Source organism: Hyla sarda, chromosome 2 (genome assembly GCF_029499605.1).
Source record: "Hyla sarda isolate aHylSar1 chromosome 2, aHylSar1.hap1, whole genome shotgun sequence".
Taxonomy (NCBI): domain Eukaryota; kingdom Metazoa; phylum Chordata; class Amphibia; order Anura; family Hylidae; genus Hyla; species Hyla sarda.
In genome coordinates this window covers 387,133,479-387,158,334 of record NC_079190.1, presented here as the reverse complement: position 1 = coordinate 387,158,334, position 24,856 = coordinate 387,133,479, and the positions used below count along the sequence as shown (strand labels likewise).

Below are 24,856 nucleotides of genomic sequence, written 5' to 3'. Positions count from 1 at the left end.
CTCCTATCTCGACCTCCTATCCTGACCTCCTATCCCGTCCTCCTATCCTGTCCTCATATCCCGTCCTCCTATCTCGACCTCCTATCCTGACCTCCTATCCCATCCCCCTATCCCATCCTCCTATCTCGACCTCCTATCTCGACCTCCTTTCCCATCCTCCTATCCCGTCCTCTTCTCTCGACCTCCTATCCCTACCTCCTATCCCTACCTCTTATCTCGACCTCCTATCTTGACCTCCTATCTCAACCTCCTATCCTGACCTCCTATCCTGTCCTCCTATCCTGACCTCCTATCCTGTTCTCCTATCTCGACGCCTATCTCGACCTCCTATCCTGTCCTCCTATCCCGTCCTCCTATCCCGTCCTCCTATCTCGACCTCCTATCTTGACCTCCTATCTTGACCTCCTATCCCGACCTCCTATCCCGTCCTCCTATTCCATCCTCCTATCCAGTCCATCTATCCCAACCTCCTATCCCGTCCTCATATCCTGTCCTCCTATCTCGACCTCCTATCCCAACCTCCTATCCAGACCTCCTATCCCATCCTCATATCCCGTCCTCATATCATGTCCTCCTATCCCGACCTCCTATCCCGTCCTCATATCCCTTCCTCATATCATGTCCTCCTATCCCGACCTCCTATCCTGACCCGTAATATGTTTACCAGGTATTGAAATATTTGCAGCCATACGAAAGTTATGTGGGAACATACATTTCCCATTGATTTGCATGGGACTTTAAACAAAAACTCTGACCCTCACAAATGGGGGTAGTTAAGGGTTAAATTAACTATCCTATATTTTAAGTGGACATATAAGTAACATGTGACCAAGTATTATCGAAATATCTTCAGCCGTTTGGAAGCTATGCAGTAACATATATTTCCCATAGACTTGTATGGGACATTAAACATAAAACCCACCCCTGGCAAATGGGGGTGAGTAAGGGTTAAATCACCTATCCTATGTTTTTTGTTGACATATAAGTAACATGTGGGCCAATTTTCATGTTAATATCTTTAACCGTTTGGACGTGATGCCGGAACATACACACATACACACATTGGGGGACATTTACTAATCTAGTCTATTCTGGGTATGCTTATAGACCAGCGTATGTGGTAGTCTCCTGTCTATTGTGCTCCTAATTTATCAAAGGTCTCACAGCCCTTGATAAATTCTGTGCTCAGACTTCAGGATCTACAGCTTAAACTGCATTTATACCTGCTCCAACATGGTCTGACATTTCAGCGCATTTTGGGCAGATGCGACTTGTCGCACAAAAGTCGCACTTGATAAATTCAGCACCAATGCATTTTCCAATGCATTTCCGTTTAAAATAGACTTGCATGCATCATGTTCTAAAAATCCTCTACAGCAAAAGTTGCAGAAAAGTCGCACATATTTAGACTGCGACTTTCTGTGCGACAAATTTAGACAGGAAAAACCAGTCTAAATCCTTTGATAGATCTCCCCCATTGAGTTTTATATCTATAGATAGATAAATAATAATATTAAAGGGATATCTATAGGATATGGAACATGAGTCATGTGATTTTGAGTAGCTTTCTCTGTAATAGTCAATCTAGCTACTCATGCAATAAGGGGACATTGTATACATATAGTTTTAATAGGTAGGTATAAGGTTTAGAGTTGTAAAGGCCTAGAAAAAAATGGAAATCTTGGGAAACAAACAATTTTCTCCCTTTTTTTTAGTTTTTTTTTACAAAACCACTTTTTTATTGGAAAAAAAATGTGATCTGTTATGTTTTTGTGTAGTATTTCATGGAGTCCTCCTCTTTATTGCCCATGGGGTGCCCATTTGTACAATACAGAAGCAGTTAAGATATTCATACTACAATATCTGACCCTAGCTACAGAAAGGGGTGGTTTGAAGATACCGGATTTTTTTGAACTAATTTATAGAATCACAAATTTTGTTTATGATACAAGAACAAGAAGTTTTGGGGGTATTTTTTAAGCAGCATGGTATTAGAAATGGTTCTATATGGGAGCTACTGGAGAGCTGCAGATTAAAAGCGTGGGATAAAAACCATGCATTTGGGATGAAAATAGGGAAGGTGTGGGAGAATATGAAAAAAATTCTTGAGATAGACGGTAGTATATGGTGCACTCCACTTTGGTTTAATAGTAATTTCCCAGAATTTGAAAATATGTCAAGATATATTAACTGGAATAAGAGAGGTATAAGTAAAGTAAGTCGCATATTTAAACAGGGTGAGTTAATGGAGTGGGAGGAGATTATGAATAAACACAATTTAAATATAAATAATAGGTTTAAATATATACAAGTAAAAGATGATTTTACAAGGGAAAAGGGGAAAGATAAATTTAGGATACATGAACACACTTTTATTGATTTAGTAGGAGTAGCACGGGGTGATGAGAAAAAATTACTGAGCAAAATTTATAAGCAGTTGTTAGATAATAAGAAGGGAATCGCATATAGTAGAGCACGATGGGAAAGAGACACAGGGGGGATTAAAGATGAGGAATGGGAAATAATTTACAAGAACTTAACATTGTCCTCGATCAATATGAACCATAGGATATCTTTCCCTTGCCAAAATAGTAGTTCTAAAAAAATGGATGGATCAAAAAAACCAGAGTAAGAAAGAATGGTTAGTGCTGGCTAAGAAAGTTAGCCTATATGAAAAGTTTTTCTATAGAAGTGGGAAGAATAGTGAGAGAATAAGAGAAGGATGGAAAAGAATGGAAGATGGAGAGACTGACAGTGTGCCAGGCTGATAAGGGTGGGTTAAGAGGGGGGGGGGGGGAGTAGGGGGAAAAGGTTTTGTCTCTGTTATTTTCAATTGGTTATGTAAGTGTTTTTTTATATGTGGAAAGAAAATAAAAAAGTTAAATAAAAAAAAAAGAGGTATTCATATAAAGAAAACAAAAAAAATTATGCTTTATAATTGCAGACTATATTGACTCATTGCAGTATTTTCTAGACAAGGTAACATAATATATTATCTCTGTTTTACTTAAGTGAAATGGATTATGCTTAAAGTTCCTTTAATTGATTGCAGGGAAAGTCAGGAGAATATTTCATGTTTATTTTACAAAGCATTACTATGCCTTCACATAATGTGGCTAAACACAATGTACAATTATAATGTGCCAAGCTGTGCATTTACTCTTTTATGTCTTTTAATAAATGCATAGGACTTGCTGTGCTATTACAAAATTTTGATAGAGGTTCCTACATTATTTTAAGTACTGTACAACATAATGATGTGGTTTCAATGAAAAATAACCCATGTTTTATAGGTTTGCCTTCATTATAATTTTTTTTTCAGTGCTGTTTGTGCCAGTTAGGTTATACACAGTTGTAAGATATTTCTATAGGGTCCTACTGTTCCTCTTTAGTTCTCTAGGTGTTACTATTCTGCATTCATGCTTCGCTGAATACAAGAGGTCCTTTTCAAACTAAACTCTGTATCTACCAAGAGTTTAGCAGTAATGTATTGCACTATATCAATTTAATAATAAGAGATGAGTGAATTTTTGAAAAATATAATTCTGCCAACTCGCTGAAGTTTCTGAAAAAATTTGGTTCGGTCTGAATTTATTCACGGTGAATCACTATTAAAAACGGCTATTTCTGGCCTACAGAGAGTCTCAATTGGGGTGTAGAACACATTGCCTTGCTGTAACACGCATATGGAGTGTGCTGGGTTAGTGAAATAATACTGTTATTCAGTATGACATGCAGATTTGAGGCGTCGCTATTAGAATCACTGTCACAGAATGGCACAATGACAGAGCCTGGAGGTGGCATCAGTATGAAGAGACCATATAATGCTTGAATGACACAGCGTGGAGGTAGCAGCAGAATGAGGAGACCATATAGTGGCTTAATGACCCAGCCTGGAGGTGGCAACAGCCTGACAAGACCATAGAGCCTCCCAATTGAAAAGAATAAAGATATTTTTTAACATTTAAATTGAAGATTTCGAATAGATGAACCTAAAAAGTTTTATTTAATGTGCCAGCAGCATGAGCAGACTACATAGCAGCACAGTGACACAGCCTGGAGGTGGCAGCAGCATGAGGAGACCATAATCTGACACAGCCTGGAGTTGGCGGCAACTAGGAGAGACCATGTAGTGGCTGAATGACACAGCCTGGAGTTGGTGGCAGCATGAGGAGACCATATAATGGCTGAATGACACAGCCTGGAGGTGGGGGAAGCACGAGGAGACCATTATGTGGTTGAATGACACAGGCTGGAGTTGGCGGCAGCAAGAGGAGACCATATAGTGGCTTAATGACATAGCCTGGAGGTGGCAAAAGCATGAGTACACCATATAGTGGCAGAATGAGACATCCTGGAGGTGGCATCAGCATGAAGAGAACATATGGTGGCAGTATGAGACAGCCTGGAGCTGGCATCAGCATGAGGAGAACATATGGTGGCAGAATGAGACAGACTGGAGCTGGCATCAGCATGATGAAAATATATAATGGCAGTATGAGACAGCCTGGAGGTGGCATCAGCAAGGGGAGAACATGTGGTGGAAGAATGAGACAGCCTGGAGCTGGCATCAGTATGGAGAACATATGGTGGCAGTATGAGACAGCCTGGAGGTGACATCAGCATGAGGAGAACATATGGTGGCAGAATGAGACAGCCTGGAGGTGGCAGCAGCAGCATCAGAAGTCCTGAAAGGGACATGGTGATAGAGTGGGGCGGTGGGTGGCAATACCGAAAGTGGATGAAAACAGGAGAACTTGGCATCAGATGTGTGGTATCAGGCAGGTGGCAGGATCAGAAAAGTAGCTGAGGCAGGTAGGCAGAAGAAAACAGTCTCTTTTGTAAAAGTGTTAGTGTGCACAAGTAAGTAGTGAGGATATTCATTACGTAAAACTTAACTTTCAATAATATTCTTAGGATAAAATATATGTACCCACATTTTTTTTTATTTAACAAAAGGAAAGGTGTGCATAAAAAACACCATGTGCCGCCTACACCACCAAGTATTGATGTGATGCAAAGACCTCTGAAAGGTGGAAAGGAACAACATATGGTCCATTGTAACCGGTGGGGGTTGGTGGGTAAAAACTTCCCCTGTAAGGCCCTACTCTTAAACAATTAAATCCCTTCTTGGTAAGTGTTACTCGCCCTAAAAAGGGACACAGGAACCCCACACAGGAACCTCTCCCTATTTTCACCTACAAACTCTGCCATTTCCCAGGGTTTTTAGGTAGAAGGAGGGAGAGGTTCCTGTGTGGGGCCGCCCTTTTTAAGACGAATAACACTTTCCTTGAAAAGGTGGAAGGGAATAACGTATTGTCCATTATAGCAGGTGGGGATAAAACCTTCCCCTGTAAGGCCATACTCTCACCCTATTAATTCCCTTCTTGGCAAATGTTACTCGCCCTAAAAATGGCAGCTCCACACAGGAAACTCTCCCTATTTCCAGCTAAAAACCCTGGGAAATGGCAGTGTTTGTAGGTGGAAATAGGGAGAGGTTCCTGTGTGGGACCGCCCTTTTTAGGGCGAGCAACACTTGCCAAGAAGGGAATTGATGCGAGAGTAGGGCCTATAGGGGAAGTTTTTACCCCCACTGTACTATACATTGTTCCCTTCCACCTTTTAGAGGTATTTGCATCACATCAATACTTGGTGTTGTAGGTGGCACATGGTGTTTTTTGCACAACTTTCCTTTTCTTAGATATGAAAAAAAAAGTTGGGGTCCACATATTTTATCCTAAGAAAAGATAAGTTTTAGCTGATTGCATACCCTCAATAGTTATTTGTGGTCTGATGTGGAAGAATTTCTGTAACTGGGCACCATGGCCAATCTACTCTGATGCTTCAGGCATTGGTGGATGGAAATCCTGGCTGATCCATGCCTGATTCATCTTCACAAAGGTCATTCTCTCCACATTTTTTGTGGACAGACAATTTCTCCTTGGGGTTACTATGGCCCCTGTTACACTAAACATCTTCTCTAATGGCACACTACTGGCTGGGCAGGACAGCTTTTCCAGGTCAAACTCTGCTAGTTGCGGCCACAAATCAAGTTTGGTTGCTCAGAAGTCCAGCGGATCTTCAAAGTGTGTTGCCAGGGTCATGTCAAGGTATGCCACCACCTGCTGGTTCAGGTCCTGCTCCAGGTCTACCTGCTGCTGAATAGTTGCTTTACTATGCTGGTGAAGAAAGTTACTCATCGGCGACTGTAGACTCAGGCTGCTGCTGATGGAGCTGGTACTACTCCTACCACCCCTCCTCAGCAGCCATGGCAGTGGAAGGTGAGCGCAGAGGGCCCCCTGAGTCAGACCTGCGAGAGAATGGACGATGATGCAGATAGGCATCGGCCAACTGACCACGTAGGATGTCTCTGTAGTAGGTCAGTTTGTCCTCCCTCTCAATGGGTGTAAAAAAGGCCCCCATTTTGTGCCGGTAGTGAGGGTCCAATTAGGTGGAGAGCCAGAAGTTATCCCGCTGCCGAATGGTGACAATTCAGCTGTCACTATGCAAGCAAGTGAGCATGCATCGTGCCATTTGTGCAAGTGACTCAGAGGGACTCCCTGCCTCCATCCCCACTGCATACTGCCACGGTGTGTCTGGGTCTTCTGTCTCATAACCCTCTAGCTCCTATGGCTGCTCTCCTGTCAGATCACTAGAAAAACCGTCCATTTCGTGAAACCTAAACTGTGCTCCACTGTCCCCCCTCCTCTTCCAGTTCAGCCCCCACAGGGCTCATGTGGCCGTGAGATGTAGGTGCCACGTCTCCAGTGCCCTGACCAGCCATTGTTTCCAACACGTGTTGTAGTAAATGAAGCAGTGGAATGATGTTGTTCATCCCGTAATCCTGGCGACTGACTAATGGGGCTTCTCCAAAGGGCCTGAGCAAACGGCAGGTGTCACATATGAACTGCCACCGGTTGACAATAAAGTTACACAGGGGAGTCCCCCTATCTGCTTGGATCATCAAGAAATCGGTGATGGCTTTTCTCTGTTCGTATAGTCGGTCCAACATATGGAGGATGGAATTCCAACGTGTGGAAACGTCGCAAATCAGACTGTGTTGGGGGATACCATTCTGACGCTGCAGCTCAAGGAGTGTGTGCTTTGCGGTGTACGAGTGACTGAAGTGCATGCAAAGTTTCCTTCCCATTGTTAGGATGTCTTGCAGATGTGGGAACACTTCAGGAACCACTTGACAACCAGATTGAAAATGTGTGCCATGCAGGGCGCATGGCTCAGGCTTCTTTTGTCGCAGCGCAGACAATATGTTCTTCCTGTTGTCGGTCACCATGGTTCCCATTTCCAGTTTTCGTGGAGAAATCCATGATTTGATTTCTTGAAGAATGACTTTTAGCAGTTCCTCCCCTGTGTGACTCCGTTTAACAAGGCAAATCATGTGAAGAATAGTGTGACACCGCCGTGCCCTGCACACATGGTATGCTGGAGGGGCACTGAGACTTGTCCATGCAGTGGAGGCTGAGGACACGGTGGAGGATGAGGAGGCGGAGTCGCACACAGTCACAGGACCAACAGCCTGAGAGCGTGCAGGCAAAAGAGGCGTGACCTGTCCAAGTTACTGTTGTGGCTGTGTAGGAACCACATTTACCCAGTGGGCTGTAAAGGACATGTATTGTCCCTGACCGTAGTTACAGCTCCACACGTCGGCGCTGCCGTGCGCCTTAGTACACACAGACAGGCTCAAGGACTGGCCCACCTTCTGTTTCACAAAATTGTGCAGGGCTGGTACTGCCTTTTTCGCAAAGAAATGACGGCTTTGGACTCTCCACCTCAGCTCGGCACCAGCCATCAGTTCTCTGAAAGGTGCAGAGTCCACCACTTGAAAAGGGAGGGACTGCAGCACCAGCAACTTGGATAGGAGCACATTCAGCTTCTGAGCCGTTGGATGAGTGGGCACATACTGTTGTCTTTTTGACATGGCTTAACCGATGGATTGCTGGCAGAATGACTGACTCGAAGTAGGAAGAGCAGGAGCATCTGGAGCCTCAGAAGATGGGTATGACAGACAGCTCCCTTTTCGCTGAGGTGGTGGAGCCTTGGCTGGCTTAAGCAGGGAGCGGCGTGCCACTGGGTGATGCAACAGGCTGGACCACCGCATCGGAGCCACGGTTCTTCCAGGCCACTTTATGGTGACGTTGCATATGTTGACGTAGGACTGTGGTGCCAAAATTGGGACCCTGGCTACGCTTCACCTTCATATTCCTCTTGCATGTGGCCAGGTGAACATCCTCCGGATGCTTGATGAAAAACTGCCACACCGCCGAGTAGCTGATTTTCCCACCAACAGTCCATAATGATTGACTGCTACTGCCGCCGACTCATGGAACCCCTGTTCCACTACCTCCCGGAAAGGTAGGCTGGCGTGAAGAAGGTGGTCTACCCCGGGCACGCTTGGCTCAAGACTTCCCACTTCTGCCACCATGCTGACTGCCAACCATGCTACCACCTTGCTGGTTCAGCTGCTGCCTCACGAGCAACCTGCAACCCTCTTCTCCTGATGATGATGAAGCCCCTTCTGCACCCGGCTCCCAACTGCGATCGGCTTCATTATCATTGAGTTGTGTCTGCACGTCACTGATGTCCTCCTCGGGTTCCTCAACAGTGTCTGCTTCAGGAGCTGGAGCGCTCGCAACACCAGCTCCCACGCCACTCTCCTCATCACTTCTTCTCCGCCTAGCGGAGGAAGCGGCGGATGTCTCCTCCACTTCTTGGCTGGGCAGTAGCTGCTGACTGTCCTCTAGAGGATCGTCCTCACTAAATAGTGGAGCTGAACCCACCTCATACGATACTTCTGTGGAGGAGAGAACAGCGTAGGACAGAGGCAATGGGAGGACATGGACTGATCCCGGGCCATGCCAATTGAGCGTTGCGTCTGAGGAACCCACTGACTATTGACTGGAGGTTTCAGATGTCACTTTTGATGAAGTGGATGACTGAGTTAACCAATCGATGATGGCAGATGGGTTGCTGGTCGAGACATGACCGCTAGTTGATATCGGGAGCTCAGGCTGCTGTGACTCCTGCTGCCACTCGCCCCTAGTCTGCTGCAACCTCTACCTGCATCTGATGAATTAAGGCCTCTGCCACTCCTCTGTGCACGTTCTGGCACTTCCCTGCCTGACATAACTAGTGCGTATATGAGGGGAGGACAATACACTCCACTACGCTTATGTTACGCCGAGCGCTCCGGGTCCCTGCTCCTCCCCGGAGCGCTCGCGGTGTTCCTCTCTCTGCAGCGCCCCGGTCAGACCCGCTGACCGAGAGCGCTGCACTGACACTGCCTGCGGGGATGCGATTCGCATAGCGGGACACGCCGAATCGCATCCCAAGTCACTCACCTGTCCCGGTCCCCGGCTGTCACGTCCTGGCGTGCACGGCTCCGCTCCATAGGGCGCGCGCGCCAGCTCTCTAAGATTTAAAGGGCCAGTGCACCAATGATTGGTGCCTGGCCCAATCAGTCTAATTAGCTTCCACCTGTGCACTTCCCTATATAACCTCACTTCCCCTTCCCTTCCTTGCCGAATCTTGTTGCCCTTGTGCCTAGAGAAAGCGTTTACAGTGTTTGCCTTACCAGTGTTCCTGACCTCTTGCTATCTCCATTGACTACGAACCTTGCCGCCTGCCCCGACCTTCTGCTACCTCTGACCTTGCCTCTGTCTAGTCCTTCTGTCCCACGCCTTGTTAGCGAGGTTGAGCCATTGCCGGTGGATACGACCTGGTTGCTACCGCCGCAGCAAGACCTTCCCGCTTTGCGGCGGGCTCTGGTGAATACCAGTAACAACCTAGAACCGGTCCACCGACACGGTCCACGCTGTGCAGCGCATAGCAACGACGCAGGGGACGCACGCCAGAGGCCTGAAGCAGCGCAGACCCGACCCCGGCAACAGGTAATTATGCCACCGGGGATGGGGGGAGGCAACGGGGCAGCGGCGCCGGCAATGGGTGCCGCTGCCCCTTCTCTCCCCCTGGCTGTCGGCGCCGCTTCTCTCCCCCTGGCTATCGGCACCGATAGTCAGGGGGACAGAACGGGCAGTGGTGCCGATAGCCAGGGGGAGAGAATGGCCGGCAGCAGGGCTCTAGACCCCAGGAAAGGCAGGGGGAGAGAAGCCGGCAGCGACGGCCTCTCTCCCCCTGCCTTTCCTGGGGGTGTATCGGGGTATACACGCGCACACACGCACCCTCATTTTACCATGGATATTTGGGTAAAAAAAATGTTTTACCCAAATATCCTTGGTAAAATGAGGGTGCGTGTTATAGGCCGGTGTGTGGTATACCCCGATAAATACGGTATATATATATATATATATGTATGTATATTATATATATATATATATATATATATATATATATATGTATATATATATACACATACATACATATATTTAAATGTATTTTTCTGTACATATACTACTTTTTTTCTGAATGCAGGGCATCGGAGATAAATTATTTAAGACATTGCAATGTTAATGCATTGTTAATATTATAGTGCAATGTATGGACTTCTCATTTATAGTGCAAAATTTATGACATCTTCCTAATGATAATAAGATGTGCTATATGTTCTCCATTTCAACATAGTGTTTGTCAAGGTTAAAAGGATGAATCACACCAATGCTCTTACACCTAAAATGTCCCCCTTCTATTTATTATCAAGAGCAAAGCTTTAAAAAAAAAAAAAAAAAAACCCTAGCTCAGCAGTGAGCCAATAAACTGGCTCTAATAAATTACTGGAATACTCTACCTTCCTAAGATGTAATATAAATAACACTTAGTGTAGACAGAACTCTTGAAGATAAACCAGATATGCAATTAATCCATAACAAGTCAGAGGAATTAAATGCAACCTTTCATTTTTTATCAATAATACAAACTGAGGCTTTAGGAGAATGATTAATCTTGGGGTGTATTATGTACTAAATCAATGGGAGTTTCATCACTCACCTATGAACTTGGTTGCCCAGCCAGAGTAGAAGACACAAAGAATGTGATTTTCATGGCCCTTTTTCTTTTAAGATAATCTAGCACAGTGCCTGACTATAGCTGCAGTTTCCATTTTGTAGTTACACAATTTTGCTTTTACCTTATATATTTATGTACTTTTTGGCTTCGAGGCTTCTGTATATTCAGGAGGATCTCCCTCTATATAGCTCCGACAGAAAGTTGAGTTGTATAAGATTGTATAGACATTCAGTGGTATACACTGCCTAAAGAAACCCACAACACAAAAAACATTTACTGTATTAGCATAGTCTACTATGTTACTCCATGCAGCAAAAATGTAATCCATAAGACATCTTCAGGACTACAGGTTCAACTCAGGCAAGATGGATGTCATGTTAAGAAGATAGAACAAGAAAAAAATTGAGATCAGAGAATAGAAACAGAAATAATTTTTTATTAGAAAAAATGATGGTGGTAAGTTATTAAGATGTGCGCGGCAGCCTGCACACTGTCCCAGCTGGATTGACTATTGCTCAAACCTTTGCAAAAGTCGCATATTATAAATCAGTGCATAAACCTTGAAAACTACATCTACAAAACACCCACTGGATTCGCTGGTGCATAAAGCCATATATAGCAATGAAAGTCATATAATAAATGCAGCAATCTCTGTGCACCAGGAGTTTGCAAAGCGGTCCAGTGTTATTCTGCAGTGTGACAGAAGTGCCCAATGACGGCATGTACATTTTGCTTAAGACCGCTGCAGCCGATCACTTGCCTCAATTGTCACATGCAACTGGATGTGCATGCAACTGATAAGGCCAGTGATTGGTTGTGGCTGTCCCATGTGTGTACAGGATGTCATCGGATCACAGTATGGTGCTGGACAGGGCATGACATGAAGGGTAAGTATGTTTATTTTTTATTTTTTCAAGTTATCCTCCTATTTCCATCCCATGTAATGCCCGGAAAACTCACTGAATAAATATGTTTTATAATTTCAAATTAGCAGGTTGTAGTATTAAAATTGAACCACATATAATGCCCATTGATGTAACTGCCTTTTATGAAATTATTATTCTTATTATTTATTACATTTTAGTATTATTTTCATATTATCATAGCATACAGGTACGCCCTTGTGTCCTCGTACTTATAGGGGTACTCTGGTCGAAAACTATTTTTTTTAAATCAACTGGTGCCAGTCAGATTTGTTAATTACTTCTATATAAAAATCCTAATCCTTCCAGTACTTATTAGATGCTGTATGCTCCACAGGAAGTTCTTTTCTTTTTGAATTTCTTTTCTGTCTGACCACAATGCTCTCTGCTGACACTTCTGTCAATGTCAGGAACTGTCCAGAGCAGGACAGGTTTTCTATGGGGATTTGCTTCTACTCTGGACAGTTCCTGACATGGAAAGAGGTGTCAGCAGAGAGCACTGTGATCAGACAGAAAGGAAATTCAAAAAGAAAATAAGTTTTTTCTGGAACATACAGCAGTTGATAAGTACTGGAAGGATGAAGATTGATTTAAAATAAGTTGATTTAAAAAAAATGGGCGTGGTCCTTAAGGGGTTAAATATGGCCTTGTTTAATACAATTGCTTCAGAAATTATGGGTATGATAAAGGGAAAAAAATCATTATTTATAGTATAAATTTTGCCTATTAAAATAAATGAGTATGTAAAGCTGAGTTTAATATAGAATCATGTTTCATATATCATTATATTCACCTTTATTTTTGATGGTCAGTTATAATCTTAATTTTTTTTCACTTTGAAGGTCACTGTGAACATGAATTCTCTCTTCAAATATTTACAGGGTTTGCATGTTTTTTAGTTTTCAGCATAAATTACACATTTCTTACTTCATCTAAGATATTTTGTTAAATATACTGTATATCTTTCTCACACAGCTAAAATTTTCAGAGTCAGACTATTTTGGAAATATACTTCAGACACTACATTTTCTATCACAATCAGATTTCTATTGGCTGAGGAAAGAAGTTCCAAAGAAAGAGTAAGTGATGCATTTTTTATTTACATTTTATTTACATTTTTCTTGTGGTAGTAAATTCAAGCCATATATATAAAACCCAATGTATATATGTGTGTATGTTCCAGCAAAACCCACCCAAGTGTACCTGTCGTTAACAAAAACTTTTAATATAAGGCATTATATGTAAATTTGTAATAAACATTGGTTAAAAAATGTGTATATTTTTGGCCCTGCAGCTATTGTCTATGTGTCTCAATGAGGAGACCAAATATAGGAAGTGTGGGTGGACAAGCAGGGCCCTGTGCAGTGAGGAAAGCAGGGCTCTGTATACTGAGGAAAAGCAGGGCTCTGTGCAGTGAGGACATGCAGGGCTCTGTATACTGAGGACAAGCAAGGTCCTGTACACTAAGGACAAGCAGGGCTCTGTACACTGAGGACAAGCAGGGCTCTGTACACTGAGGACAAGCAGGGCTCTGTGCACTGAGGACAAGTAGGGCTCTGTACACTGAGGACAAGCAGGGCTCTGTACACTGAGGACAATCAGGGCTCTGTACACTGAGGACAAGCAGGGCTCTGTACACTCAGAACATGCAGGGCTCTGTACACTGAGGACAAGCAGGGCTCTGTACACTGAGGACAAGCAGGGCTCTGTACACTGAGGACAAGCAGGGCTCTGTACACGGAGGACAAGCAGGGCTCTGTACACTGAGGACAAGCAGGGCTCTGTACACTGAGGACAAGCAGGGCTCTGTACACTGAAGACAAGCAGGGCTCTGTACACTGAGGACAAGCAGGGCTCTGTACACTGAGGACAAGCAGGGCTCTATGCAGTGAAGCTCTGTGACATACTCTCGGCTCACACAGCAGGCTGATTGACGAGCCAGGAGCCTGCACAGAACCCTGCTTGCCCTGACCTCACTTCTTGTATTTGGTCTGCTCACAGAGACACTCGGGCAAACAGCTGCAGAGATGGCATTTATTCACCAAAAAATATACCCATTTTTAAACCAATGTATATTACAAACACGCATATTGTATAATGGTATCTACATTATATAAAATGTTTTTGTTAACAACAGGTACACTTTAAGAACCTTTAAAAAAAAATGGTCCTATATTGAGGTAAGTTTGGGATATAAATTACTTGCTGAAACTATTAAAGGACAACTGCAGCTACAAGATAGGGGATAAGTGTTTGATCGCGGGGGGTCCGACCGCTGGGACCCCCCTCGATCTTCCTAACGGGGCGCCACCATTAGCGCTCATAGTGAGTGCTAAGGCGCGTAGCGTCAACCTAGAGGTCGACGGTGACGCCCCGTCTCCTCCCTGTCCCCATACAGTTCTATGGGGGAGCCGGGGAGGCACGAACACTGCCTCCCCGCCTCTCCCATAGAGATGCATAGAGATGCACAGCCGCGGCCCCGTACATTAGATCATGGGGGGTCCCCCTGCGATCAAACACTTATCCCCTATCTTGTAGATAGGGGATAAGTGTATATTGCGCTGCAGTCGTCCTTTAACATGTATCATGTACTCACTCACTGACTCATCTTAGAACATCCATTGTCTTGTTAAGGTTAAGAAATAATAGGAAATGTATGATTAGTAGCAATATTCTCTGGCACTTTTACCTTTGTGCTAGTTGTAATAAATGTCCCCCAGAGGATCCATTCCTTTCCACAGTCCTCCCAGTGGGCCTCACTTCTGATTCACTCAGGAATATCTACACCTCCTTTGCTCCTCATGTTTAATCAGATTAATTGTGTTACATAAATCCTCCGTGCTCTTTATCTTCATTAATTAATATCCGTATCTCTGAGGCACTACAAGAACGAGACACTTAGCGCTCGGGTTCTTTATAAGAATGTCTGTGTTTGGATGCAAGATGAAATGACCCCTGCTGTGCTTTTATTTCACAATATTCATGTGTATCTTCATTAAAGTCTCTTTCCTTTTATTCTCTTTCCAATTTCTCTATTATTTATTAAATTCTAAAGCTTTTTTGTTTGTTATTATTTTTGTATAGATTTAGCAAGAACACAGGTGGTGATAATATTGACAAGAAGCTTCCTGCTGATCTTGGTTATTTAAAGGGGTACTCCACAGGAAAACATTTTTTTTTTAAATCAACTGGTGCCAGAAAGGTGAACAGATTTGTAAATTACTTCTATTTAAAAATCTTAAGCCTTCCAGTACTTATCAACTGCTGTAAGTTCTTTTCTTTTCGAATTTCCTTTCTGTCTGACCACAGTGCGCTCTGCTGACACCTCTGTCCATGTCAGGAACTGTCCAGAGTAGGAGCAGATCCCCATAGCAAACCTATCCTGCACTGGACAGTTCCTAAAATGGACAGAGGTGTCAGCAGAGAGCACTGTGGTCAGACAGAAGAAATTCAAACAGAAAATAACTTCCTGTGGAGCATATAGCAGCTGATAAGTACTGGAAGGATTAAAGGGGTAGTCCAGTGGTGAAAAACTTATCCCCTATCCTAAGGATAGGGGATAAGTTTGAGATCGCGGGGGGTCCGACCGCTGGGGCCCCCTGTGATCTCTCTGTACGGGGCCCCGGCTCTCCGCCGAGATAGCGGGTGTCGACCCCCGCACGAGGCGGCGGCCGACACACCCCCTCAATACATCTCAATGGCAGAGCCGGAGATTGCCGAAGGCAGCGCTTCGGCTCTGCCATAGAGTTGTATTGAGGGGGCGTGTCGGCCGCCGCCTCGTGCGGAGGTCGACACGCCCCCTTCCCGCCGGCTGTCGGGGCTCCGTACAGGGGTCGGACCCCCCGCGATCTGCAACTTATCCCCTATCCTTAAAATAGGGGATAAGTTGTAAACCACTGAGTCACCACTGGACTACTCCTTTAAGATGATTAAGAAAAAAAGTTTTCCAGGGGAGTACCACTTTAACCCCACCAACATATGTGGTATCTTCGCATGTGTAAATGTCTTAACTATAAAAATATATCATTAATTAAACAACACGGTCAATGTCGTACACATAAAAAAAATTCAAAAATCCAAAATAGCGTATTTTGGTAACTTTTTTTTTTTAACCATAAAAAATGAATAAAATGCGAACAAAAAGTCCCATCAAAACAAAAATGGTACCAATAAAAACTTCAGGTCACGGCACAATATATGAGCCCCCATACATCCCGGAATGTGGAAAAATAAAAAAGTTATAGCGGTCAGAAGAGGACATTTTTAAACGTATTAATTTTCGTGCATGTAATTATGATTTTTACCAAAAGTATGACAAAATCAAACCTATATAAGTAGGGTATCATTTTAATAGTATGGACCTACAGAATGTAAACAAGGGGTAATTTTTACCGAAAAATACAATGGCGTTGTTTTTTTTTTCAATTTTGTCCCACAAATATTTTTTGGGGGTTTTGTTTGGCCATAGATTTTTTGCTAAAATGACTGATTTCATTGCAAAGTACAATTGGTAGTGCAAAAAACAATCCATCATATGGGTCTGTAGGTGCAAAATTGAAAGGGTTATGATTTTTGAAATGTAAGGAGGAAAGAAACTAAAGTGCAAAAACCGAAAAAAACGCTGAGTTCTTAAGGGGTTAAGTATAGGTTCACACAAGTGATATTCAAAGTAATATTTCAGGTAAACACACATTTTAGTCAGTGCACAGACAATGTACAGTGTTGTGATGCAGTTTAAATGTTTTTCATATGTTTTTCTTTGCAGGTGGTATACCAGTCCTACCACTGTGAATGCATTTTACAGTGCATCTACAAACCAAATAAGTACGTGTTCACTATTGCTTTATTGCCTGCAGAGACCATTACACTGTTCAGCTGTTCAGTTGTAGTTTTGTAACAGCTGGAGGCACACTTCTTTAAAAAAAAAAAACACAGCTGTGGGGGATGGAAATGGCAACACTATCATCACTATCATGCAAACACTACAGAGGTAATAACAGAGATGTCCATTAATAAACATCGGGCTAATATAGCTACATCTGGCTGTTTCTTATATTTAATGTGTTGAAATAAAGAGGGTTTCTCAGTATCCCAGTTCAGAGTAATGAAAATGGTCAGATTAGGGTTCATCTTTCTTCTTCAAAACATTACTTAATTGCGGACCCCCAATGATGAGATCTAGAGGGCTTTCTGTGCTTGTTTTTTTTTTTAGGTGATGACACCTAAAGGGGAATTCCAGGACTTTTTTTTATTTGACTATGCTACAGGGGCTGTAAAGTTAGTGTAGTTAATCATATAGTGTTTTACGTGTGTGATAGTGGTCTCACAATTCTTCTGGGATTTTTGCCCTATTTTTTATTTTTAACAGCATTCATAATTACTCAGGTCTCAGTATTTTGAGACATGACATCACTAGTCAGGTGTGCAAAGGGAGCCTGTCCTGCTTCTATGGGTGGAGTGACCGCTAGGTGGGAGAGAGATCATTTTGCAACAGCAAGAGGCACCCTGGTTAGAAAACACTGGTCTTTTTGAATGGGATGCAACACATTTGTTTTTCAATGGGTGGTGTGGCTGATGTGTGGGAGGGAGGAAAGTGACCTTACATTTACAAACATGGAACTATGGGATGTGAAGTTTGAGAGAACAAACTCCAACAGGAAATATCCAGTTCACAAAAAAAAAAAAAAGCAGGAGCATTATGGTAATCTAACAACATAGCCATTTAGCCCCAAGACAAGCACAGATCCTTCCTAAGCATGTCCATTGCTGTCTGACAGGTACATACTAAATGGAAATTCTTAAAATAGGGGTGCAGCTCACTTCACCTATTTTATTAATGAGGTACAGCTAAGCCAATACCCAGTGGAGAATAAGAATGACTACATTTGAAAAAAGCGAACCTCTAAGTAATAAAATATAAAATATATAAAATATCATTATATTTATTAAAACAGTAATTAGAACATACAGTGGGACACTACATAACTGCTATATATAATAGCAAACAGTATACTTATAATATAATTCAAATAGAATATAAGCCAATTGTCGGCACTATGATCTGGTGCCGATATAATACTATTTGTGAGTCTTTATAAGATGTAGAATGGATTGTCTCACCGTTAGTCTTTTATGGTGTTCAGTTTGATGGTATATTTGGGTATTTTACCCCACTCACCACTGCTGTACAATGTATGGGGAGGACCACAGGTCCAAGAATGCCCGTATTGATGTCAGGTTCTGCTGTCGCGCCCCCTTCCCATAGACTTTGATTGAGGGGGCGGATGTGACGTCACGAGGGGGCGGGCGTGGCGTCACGAGAGGGCGGGCGTGACATCAAGAGGGGGCGGCCGCGAACACGGAAGCCCGCACACATCGTTCGGACGCTGCGAGCGGAGCTCCGAAAGGCAGGGCAGCACACAACCCCTTTAAATAACACCTGTGTCTGGTCCACTGCATTTTCTCTTAACCATTATGGACATTCTTTCTTGCTGAATCCATTACGGACTTTCTATGTTACCTAGAACAAGAATTGGAAAACTAACTCTCCATTTTACTGAGGAAACCCGAAAAATGGGCGTGACAAATGGGAAAAGAGGTGTGGTCACCAAAAAGAGGTGTGTTCCCAACATTTTAACAAAAACCCAACATATTTACTAAGGTTTCCACAGAAAATGTGGTGGATTTGAGCTGAGGAAAACCCGACAGATCAGAGCATGTGTAAAAAAAAAAAAGCAAAATGTAGGGAAAAATGCAAAATGTAGTGAAAACTTAGTAAATACCGTGGAAAATAAATTGTAGGGAATTAAAACACACAAAGAAACCTGCACTCCACTCTTAGTAAATCAGAGTAATAAGGTGTATTGTGGCTAACTATTATATATTATTTCTATACTCGCTGCTGAAGAAAGGGCTGCCAGAACCTGAAACGCGTCCAGCATATCATACTATATTTGAAACTTATTTTAAACCGATAAATCTACTGCCATTCTACCATCAGTATACTTACAACAAGACAATTGAGTCCGCACGCTCTGGAGACGCGAGGACGCTGTGCTCACCACTACCGGTGATCCATCTGCTGCCACAGACCTGCGTTCTATCTGATCATCAGGGTGCACTCAATCGATATTCTACAGAACCTGACATCAATACGGGGCGGGCATTCTTGGACCTGTCGTCCTCCCCATACATTCTACAGCAGCAGGGAGTGGGGTAAAATACCCAAATATACCATCAACACCATAAACACCATAAATGACTAATGGTGAGACTATTCATTCTACATCTTAGACTCACAAATAGTATTGTATCGGCACCAGATCACAGTGCCGACATTTGGCTTATATTCTATTTGAATTATATTATAAGTACACTGTTTGCTAATATATATATATATATATATATATATATATATATATATATATATATATATTATAAATAGGACTAGACTGCAAGGGCCCTACAATCATCTAGTTTCCCACTGTATGTTCTAATTACTGTTTTAATAAATATATTGATACTTTATATATTTTTATTTATATATTTGATTACTTAGAGGTTCGCGTTTTGCAAATTTAGGTACATACACTGCTCAAAAAAATAAAGGGAACACTAAGATAACACATCCTAAATCTGAATGAATGAACTAATTGTATGAAATACTTTCGTCTTTACATACTTGAATGTGCTGACAACAAAATCTCACAAAAATTATCAATGGAAATCAAATTTATCAACCCATGGAGGTCTGGATATGCAGTCACACTCAAAATCAAAGTGGAAAACCATACTACGGGATGATCCAACTTTGATGTAATGTCCTTAAAACAAGTCAAATGAGGCTCAGTACTGTGTGTGGCCTCCACGTGCCCGTATGACCTCCCTACAATGCCTGGGCAATGCCTGATAAGGTGGCGGATGGTCTCCTGAGGGATGTCCTCCCAGACCTGGACTAAAGCATCCACCAACTCCTGGACGGCCTGTGGTGCAACGTGGTGTTGGATGGAGCAAGACATGATGTCCCAGATGTGCTCAATCCGATTCAGGTCTGGGGAACGAGTGGCCAGTCCATCCATCCATCAATGCCTTCTTCTTGCAGGAACTGCTGACACACTCCAGCCACATGAGGTCAAGCATTGTTTTGCATTAGGAGGAACCCAGGGCCACCCGCACCAGCATATGGTCTCACAAGGGGTCTGAGGATTTCATCTCGGTACCTAATGGCAGTCAGGCTACCTCTGGCAAACACATGCAGGACTGTGCAGCCCCCCAAAGAGATGCCACCCCACACCATTACTGACCCACCGCCAAACCGGTCATGCTGGAGGATGTTGCAGGCAGCAGAACGTTCTCCACAGTGTCTCCAGACTCTGTCACATCTGTCACATGTGCTCAGTGTGAACCTGCTTTCATCTGTGAAGAGCACAGGGTGCCAGTGGAAAATTTGCCAATCTTGGTGTTCTCTGTCAAAGGCCAAACGTCCTGCATGGTCTTGAGCTGTAAGCACAACCCCCACTTGAGGACATCAGGCCCTCAAACCACCCTCATGGAGTCTGTTTCTGACCATTCAAGTGGACACATGCACATTTGTGGCCTGCTGGAGGTCATTTTGTAGGGCTCTGTCAGTGCTCCTCCTTGCACAAAGACATAGGTAGTGGTCCTGCTGCTGGGTTGTTGCCCTCCTACGGCCTCCTCCACATCTCCTGATGTACTGGCCTGTCTCTTGGTGTTGTAGCGCCTCCATGCTCTGGACAATACGCTGACAGACACAGCAAACCTTCTTGCAACAGCTCGCATTGATGTGCCATCCTGGATGAGCTGCACTTCCTGAGCCACTTGTGTGGGTTGTAGACTCTGTCTCATGCTACCACTAGAGTGAAAGCACCGCCAGGATTCAGAAGTGATCAAAACATCAGCAAGGAAGCATAGGAACTGAGAAGTGGTCTGTGGTCACCACCTGCAGAAACACTCCTTTATTGGGGTGTCTTGCTAATTACCTATAATTTCCACCTGTTGTCTGTTCCATTTGCACAACAGCATTTGAAATTGATTCAGTGTTGCTTCCAGAGTGGACAGTGTGATTTCACAGAAGTGTGAATGACTTGGAGTTACATCTGACAAAGTCGAATTAGTTCTGAAGTTCATGAAAAATTTGATTCGGACCGAATCCGAACTTCGACTCAATTCTAAATAATGAATTTCTTCATTAGCGACACCCCTGCAATCGTCCTGTATAATGTATAGATGCGACCAGCTTTTTCCTGCACTCTCATTTCTGCAATAGATAGGACAATCGCAGCGGGTGTCAGGAGTGACACTCTGCTCCATGCTGGGAGCTGTAGTACCTGCATTAATAAACAGATTGCAGCGAGTGTCACTTCGGACACCCAAAGCGATCGTCCTGTATAATGTATAGATACGGGTGGCCGGCCGCTTTTCTATGGTCCCACTGTAGTATGAGTATATGCTGTATATATACCTATTATTCAGATTTCCCACAGAAAGTTGTGATTGGCCGGAACCATCTGGCCAATCACAGCTCTCTGCAGGAAATATGAATAGGTGTATATATATATATACGGCAGTGCAGAGGACCATAGAAGAGCAGCAAGCCGCATGTATACATTGTTACGCCTAGCGCTCCGGGTCCCCGCTCCTCCCCGGAGCGCGTACGGCGTCTCTCTCTCCGCAGCGCCCCGGTCGGTCCCGCTGACCGGGAGCGCTGCCCTGTCCTGGCCGTTGGGGATGCGATTCGCACAGCGGGACGCGCCCGCTCGCGAATCGCATCCCAGGTCACTTACCCGTTCCCGTCTCCTGCTGTCATGTGCTGGCGCGCGCGGCTCCGCTCCCAAGGGCGCGCGCGCGCCAGCTCCCTGAGATTTAAAGGGCCAGTGCACCAATGATTGGTGCCTGGCCCAATTAGCTTAATTGGCTCCCACCTGTTCCCTGGCTATATCTAGTCTCCTCCCTTGCACTCCCTTGCCGGATCTTGTTGCCCTTGTGCCTAGTGAAAGCGTTTTGTGTGTTTATAGCCAGTGTACCAGATCTCCTGCTATCTCCCCTGACTACGAATCTTGCCGCCTGCCCCCGACCTTCTGCTACGTCCGACTTTGCTTCTGCCTACTCCCTTGTACCTCGCCTTTCTTCAGCATCTTCAGCAGCCAGAGAGGTGAGCCGTTGCTAGTGGATACGACCTGGTCACTACCGCCGCAGCAAGACCATCCCGCTTTGCGGCGGGCTCTGGTGAAAACCTGTAGTGGCTTAGAACCGGTCCACTAGCGCGGTCCTCGCCATCCCTCTCTGGCACAGAGGATCCACTACCTGCCAGCCGGCATCGTGACGGTAGATCCGGCCATGGATCCCGCTGAGGTTCCCCTGCCAGTCGCCTCTGATATCACCACGGTGGTCGCCCAGCAAGCCCGACAGATCGCCCATCTAACCCACCAGCTGTCGGAAGTGTCCACCATTGTGCACCAACATTCGCAACTTCTTCAGCAATCATCTCCTCCGCCAGCTCCTACACCTCCTCCGCAGCGAGTGGCCACTCCTAGCCTCCGCCTGTCCTTGCCGGACAAATTTAATGGGGACTCTAAGTTTTGCCGTGGCTTTCTTTCGCAATGTTCTTTGCACTTGGAGATGATGTCGGACCAGTTTCCCACTGAAAGGTCTAAGGTGGCTTTCGTAGTCAGCCTTCTGTCTGGAAAAGCCCTGTCATGGGCCACACCGCTCTGGGACCGCAATGACCCCGTCACCGCCTCGGTACACTCCTTCTTCTCGGAAATTCGAAGTGTCTTTGAGGAACCTGCCCGAGCCTCTTCTGCTGAGACTGCCCTGCTGAACCTCGTCCAGGGTAATTCTTCCGTTGGCGAGTACGCCATACAATTCCGTACCCTTGCTTCTGAACTTTCCTGGAATAATGAGGCTCTCTGCGCGACCTTTAAAAAAGGCCTATCCAGCAACATTAAAGATGTTCTGGCCGCACGAGAGACTCCTGCTAACCTGCATGAACTCATTCATCTAGCCACTCGCATTGACATGCGTTTTTCTGAGAGGCATCAAGAGCTCCGCCAGGAAAAAGACTTAGATCTCTGGACACCTCTCCCACAGTCTCCACTGCAATCTGCGCCTAGGCCTCCCGCCGAGGAGGCCATGCAAGTGGATCGGTCTCGCCTGACCCTGGAAGAGAGGAATCGCCGTAAGGAAGAGAATCTTTGTCTGTACTGTGCCAGTACTGAACATTTTTTGGTGGAGTGCCCAATCCGTCCTCCACGTCTGGGAAACGCACGCTCGCACCCAGCTCTCGTGGGTGTGGCGTCTCTTGATGCTAAGTCGACTTCTCCACGTCTCACGGTGCCTGTTCGGATTTCTACGTCAGCCAGCTCTCCCCTCTCAGCCGTGGCCTGCCTGGACTCTGGAGCTTCTGGGAATTTTATTCGGGAGTCCTTAGTGAATAAATTCCGCATTCCGGTGACCCGTCTTGTCAAGCCACTCCACATTTCCGCGGTCAACGGAGCCAGATTGGACTGCACCGTGCGTTATCGCACGGAGCCCCTCCTAATGTGCATCGGACCTCATCACGAGGAAATTGTATTTTTTGTCCTTCCTAATTGCACTTCTGAAGTTCTCCTTGGACTACCCTGGCTTCAACACCATTCCCCAACCCTGGATTGGTCCACTGGGGAGATCAAGAGTTGGGGTCCCTCTTGTTCCAAGGACTGCCTTCAACCGGTCCCCAGTACTCCCTGCCGTGACCCTGTGGTTCCTCCTGTATCCGGTCCCCCTAAGGTCATTAAGGACTCTGCCTGCCACAAGAAATACCTCTCCCCCCCTCCAAGTCCCATCAGGCAAACCTCTGTGTCCCCTCTTGGCCCTCGTCCTGGTGTCACACTGCCCCGTGCCAAGTCTCGCCCTCTGCCCTCCCTCCCCATCCCTACTCCTGCTGTTCCGCCTGCTGTTGAGGAATCCCTCCATCCTTTCCCGGTGTCCTCATCCCAGGGGAGGCAGTTACCAGACAAAGGGAAGGGGAGACCTAAGGGGGGGGGTACTGTTACGCCTAGCGCTCCGGGTCCCCGCTCCTCCCCGGAGCGCGTACGGCGTCTCTCTCTCCGCAGCGCCCCGGTCGGTCCCGCTGACCGGGAGCGCTGCCCTGTCCTGGCCGTTGGGGATGCGATTCGCACAGCGGGACGCGCCCGCTCGCGAATCGCATCCCAGGTCACTTACCCGTTCCCGTCTCCTGCTGTCATGTGCTGGCGCGCGCGGCTCCGCTCTCTAGGGCGCGCGCGCGCCAGCTCCCTGAGATTTAAAGGGCCAGTGCACCAATGATTGGTGCCTGGCCCAATTAGCTTAATTGGCTCCCACCTGTTCCCTGGCTATATCTAGTCTCCTCCCTTGCACTCCCTTGCCGGATCTTGTTGCCCTTGTGCCTAGTGAAAGCGTTTTGTGTGTTTATAGCCAGTGTACCAGATCTCCTGCTATCTCCCCTGACTACGAATCTTGCCGCCTGCCCCCGACCTTCTGCTACGTCCGACTTTGCTTCTGCCTACTCCCTTGTACCTCGCCTTTCTTCAGCATCTTCAGCAGCCAGAGAGGTGAGCCGTTGCTAGTGGATACGACCTGGTCACTACCGCCGCAGCAAGACAATCCCGCTTTGCGGCGGGCTCTGGTGAAAACCTGTAGTGGCTTAGAACCGGTCCACTAGCGCGGTCCTCGCCATCCCTCTCTGGCACAGAGGATCCACTACCTGCCAGCCGGCATCGTGACATACATTAAACAGGAGGATTGCAACGGGTGTCAGAAGTGACATGGGCGAGCTGTCAATTAGTACAGGTACTACTACTCCCATCATGGAACAGTCTGTTCCATGCTGGAAGTAGTAGTACTACCTAAAAAAATTAAACACACACACTACATTTTTATTATTGTCAGCTACATTAAACAGGGGAGGGGGCGGCATG

General features: G+C 45.3%; 1 protein-coding gene across 1 annotated transcript in view; it reads left to right on the top strand.

The window, feature by feature from the left end:
* Window positions 1-24,856, top strand: part of PHEX (phosphate regulating endopeptidase X-linked) — a 256,306-nt gene that overhangs the window by 208,400 nt on the left and 23,050 nt on the right. The window contains exons 14-15 of the mRNA XM_056558599.1: window positions 12,876-12,979; window positions 16,666-16,724. Coding sequence (XP_056414574.1) covers window positions 12,876-12,979; window positions 16,666-16,724 — 163 coding nt within the window. The remainder of the gene's footprint in view (window positions 1-12,875; window positions 12,980-16,665; window positions 16,725-24,856) is intronic.